Genomic DNA, 2529 nt, shown 5'->3' on the forward strand with positions numbered 1-2529 from the left:
ATCCCGAAAACGAAAAAGTTTTAATTTTCTTTTCTTACTGCTAAGGAAAATAGTAATAACTAGTATTCTTAGTGAAACCAAAATAAAACAATTTTTGTTTAATTAAACTGCAACAGGCTTAAATGTATAACATACATAAAACTTTATCGTTCACGCAAAGAAGATGCAAAGAAGGCAGCGGGAGAGGGAAAAAATAAAGAGAAAGAGCGAGACGAATAATTATAATATATAAGACTTTTCGTAGCATGCTGAAAGAATCTGCGAGGCTTCTGGAGCAAAAGAGAAGCAATTAATTGCTTAACTAAAACTTCGATAACGTAAACATGGAAGAAAAGTAAAGGTTACCAGAAAATGTCAAACGGTGAAATTTGCTATACCGTTATATCCATATTTCATGTCATGATACTTGTACATGATACGATTAAAGTACAGTTCCGTATACACTTACCAGCATATGTAGCTTCAATAATGACATCCTCCAAATGGCGTACATTGGTTATTTCCAACTCATCTAACAGCACTGCATAAGGTATGCATTTATCTCTAATAGCCAATGAGACAATAGTTAAATGTTGTAATTTTTTTTGCATAGCTCCTGTTAGGTCCAAGTAATCTTCACTTTTTTGACGGTATTGCTTATAAGTTCCATAGGCAAACAAATTTAAAGTATTATAGTATTTAGCATGTTCACCGTTTTCCAACTAAATATTGAAAATAAGAAAGCATAGAACAATTTTTGTTTGCTTCCCTGGTTGCCTCAAGACATATTTGCTACATTACCTCTTTTATTTGTGGCATGGCTAATAACTCGCCAAATACATATATATGGGGAGCTTCTAAGACTTGTTTAATTAATTCCAGCAGCGCAAGTCCATGAGCTGATTTGGCCAACAAACAAAATTGTTGTAGCTGGTTGCGTGCACTCTCATTGCCTCCTATGGGCGGGCATTCATCACTTTTCATTAAAATATCGTCAGCCATTTTGCAAAAAACTTTTTCAAACACTCACTGCAAAATTTATTGTTTTATATTTTAAATTCCTTGATGTTTTCTAGAAATTCTTCTACAAATTTTAACACAATATTTCTGCTGCTTAGACACATATGTTTTCTTGTCATGCCGGCTGTTATTTTTATCGTGGGCAGTGAGTAAGACAGGGTTGTTTACAATTTTTAGAATGTACAAATAGCGCACACTTTATATCGTACGTTCAAAGTTTGCTTGCAGTAAAAAACAACATTGAGTAGACGTTTTAATTATAGAGTAAATCAAAAGAATTAAATTATAGCCAAGTATATTAGTCGTATCGTTAATGGCTGCAAATTTATCAGAAAAAAAGTTTTTAATTGGTAGGAAAAATTCATTCGCTGATACAAATCGTTTCCTTCATATTTCGAATCTTCGCTCAGGCGCACCAAACCAGCCGCCTGAATCAAACGAATCCCTGGAAAACCGAGGTCTAATGTAATAGCTGTTAACTTCTAATTCTCTTCGTACACAATAAAAGCCTTTGAAATTTATTTGTATTTATTTAAAAGCGTGTCCAAACAAGAACACGTTAGAACTGCTTCACTGAAACGTTTGATCAGTAGATACCTAGCTAAGAACGATTCGAAGCTAACGGAATGAAAGTTTGCAAAAAAATTTTCACAATTAAATTCCAATTCGACTAGAATTATATATTTTCTTTCAGAAGGCGTAAAACGTGGGATTTTCTCTTTGACATATGTAGCAAAAATATCACTTTCGAAACAGGAAATCGTCAAGGGATGCGAATGAGGAGAATTGTTTCAAGATGGAAGGACAATTTTACAGTTCTGGACTTGCATGGTATTGAAAACAGACGGTAAACAGTTTGTTGTAATAAAAAAATATGTCTGTAAGACATTTTCACATTCATCTTCTTGTTGTTCAACTTGTTCTACATTCCATAAGTCCTTTTACTTCCTCGCGACATCTACGATACGTTTCCTAAAAGTAAAACATTCTCGGCATAACAGACCTACGAAAGCAAATTTTTTGGCTTCACAACATAAAAGTGGCGCTCATTTAAGAATTTTATTATTTTTTCAAGCAACATTTTGCTTTGATTGACTTTTTCTCAAATAAAATTTATTAAAACGCAAAATGTGCTTGGACTATACACAATAACAATATAAGCGAAGATAATAATTGCCACTTGCGACACTTGAAAATACCGGTTAAATGCAATTTCTAAACAAGTCAACAACATATGTTAACAGTCGGCTTCCAAAAAAGGAAAATAACAATGCCAGCACCTGAAATGAACAAAAAGTGTCACAGCAGCAGGCTAAAAGTTTATCTACCTTGGAATGCGCTAATTCTTCATACCGATGAACGTATGAACGACCGGGAGAATTGGAAAGAATCGTTCTTAGCGAAAAGATCTGTTTAATGAGTTAAGTGAGCAAATCTGATGCGTATGACGCAGGTCAGATATACAGGTTAGCTGATAGTCGATTACTGCTTTCTCACATATTAATAATAAACTACTCTTCGAGAACTTCT

The 2529-nt window shown here is 33.8% G+C and overlaps 1 protein-coding gene across 1 annotated transcript; it reads right to left on the bottom strand.

The window, feature by feature from the left end:
- Nucleotides 1-392: 392 nt before the first annotated feature.
- Nucleotides 393-1138, bottom strand: LOC119636340 (COP9 signalosome complex subunit 7). Its single transcript, XM_038031643.1, has 2 exons — nt 781-1138; nt 393-701 (listed from the first exon to the last, which is right to left on the bottom strand). The coding sequence occupies exons 1-2, from the start codon at nt 979-981 to the stop codon at nt 393-395; spliced, it is 510 nt and encodes a 169-aa protein (XP_037887571.1). The 5' UTR covers nt 982-1138.
- Between the last annotated feature and the right edge of the window lie 1391 nt (nt 1139-2529).

The sequence above is a fragment of the Glossina fuscipes genome, unplaced genomic scaffold, assembly GCF_014805625.2.
Source record: "Glossina fuscipes isolate IAEA_lab_2018 unplaced genomic scaffold, Yale_Gfus_2 28, whole genome shotgun sequence".
Taxonomy (NCBI): domain Eukaryota; kingdom Metazoa; phylum Arthropoda; class Insecta; order Diptera; family Glossinidae; genus Glossina; species Glossina fuscipes.

Coding starts and splice junctions, on each gene's coding strand:
- LOC119636340 (XM_038031643.1), bottom strand. CDS start 981: ATGGCTGACGATATTTTAATGAAAAGTGATGAATGCCCGCCCATAGGA. Junction 702..780: donor CCATGCCACAAATAAAAGAG/GTAATGTAGCAA, acceptor TTCAATATTTAG/TTGGAAAACGGTGAACATGC.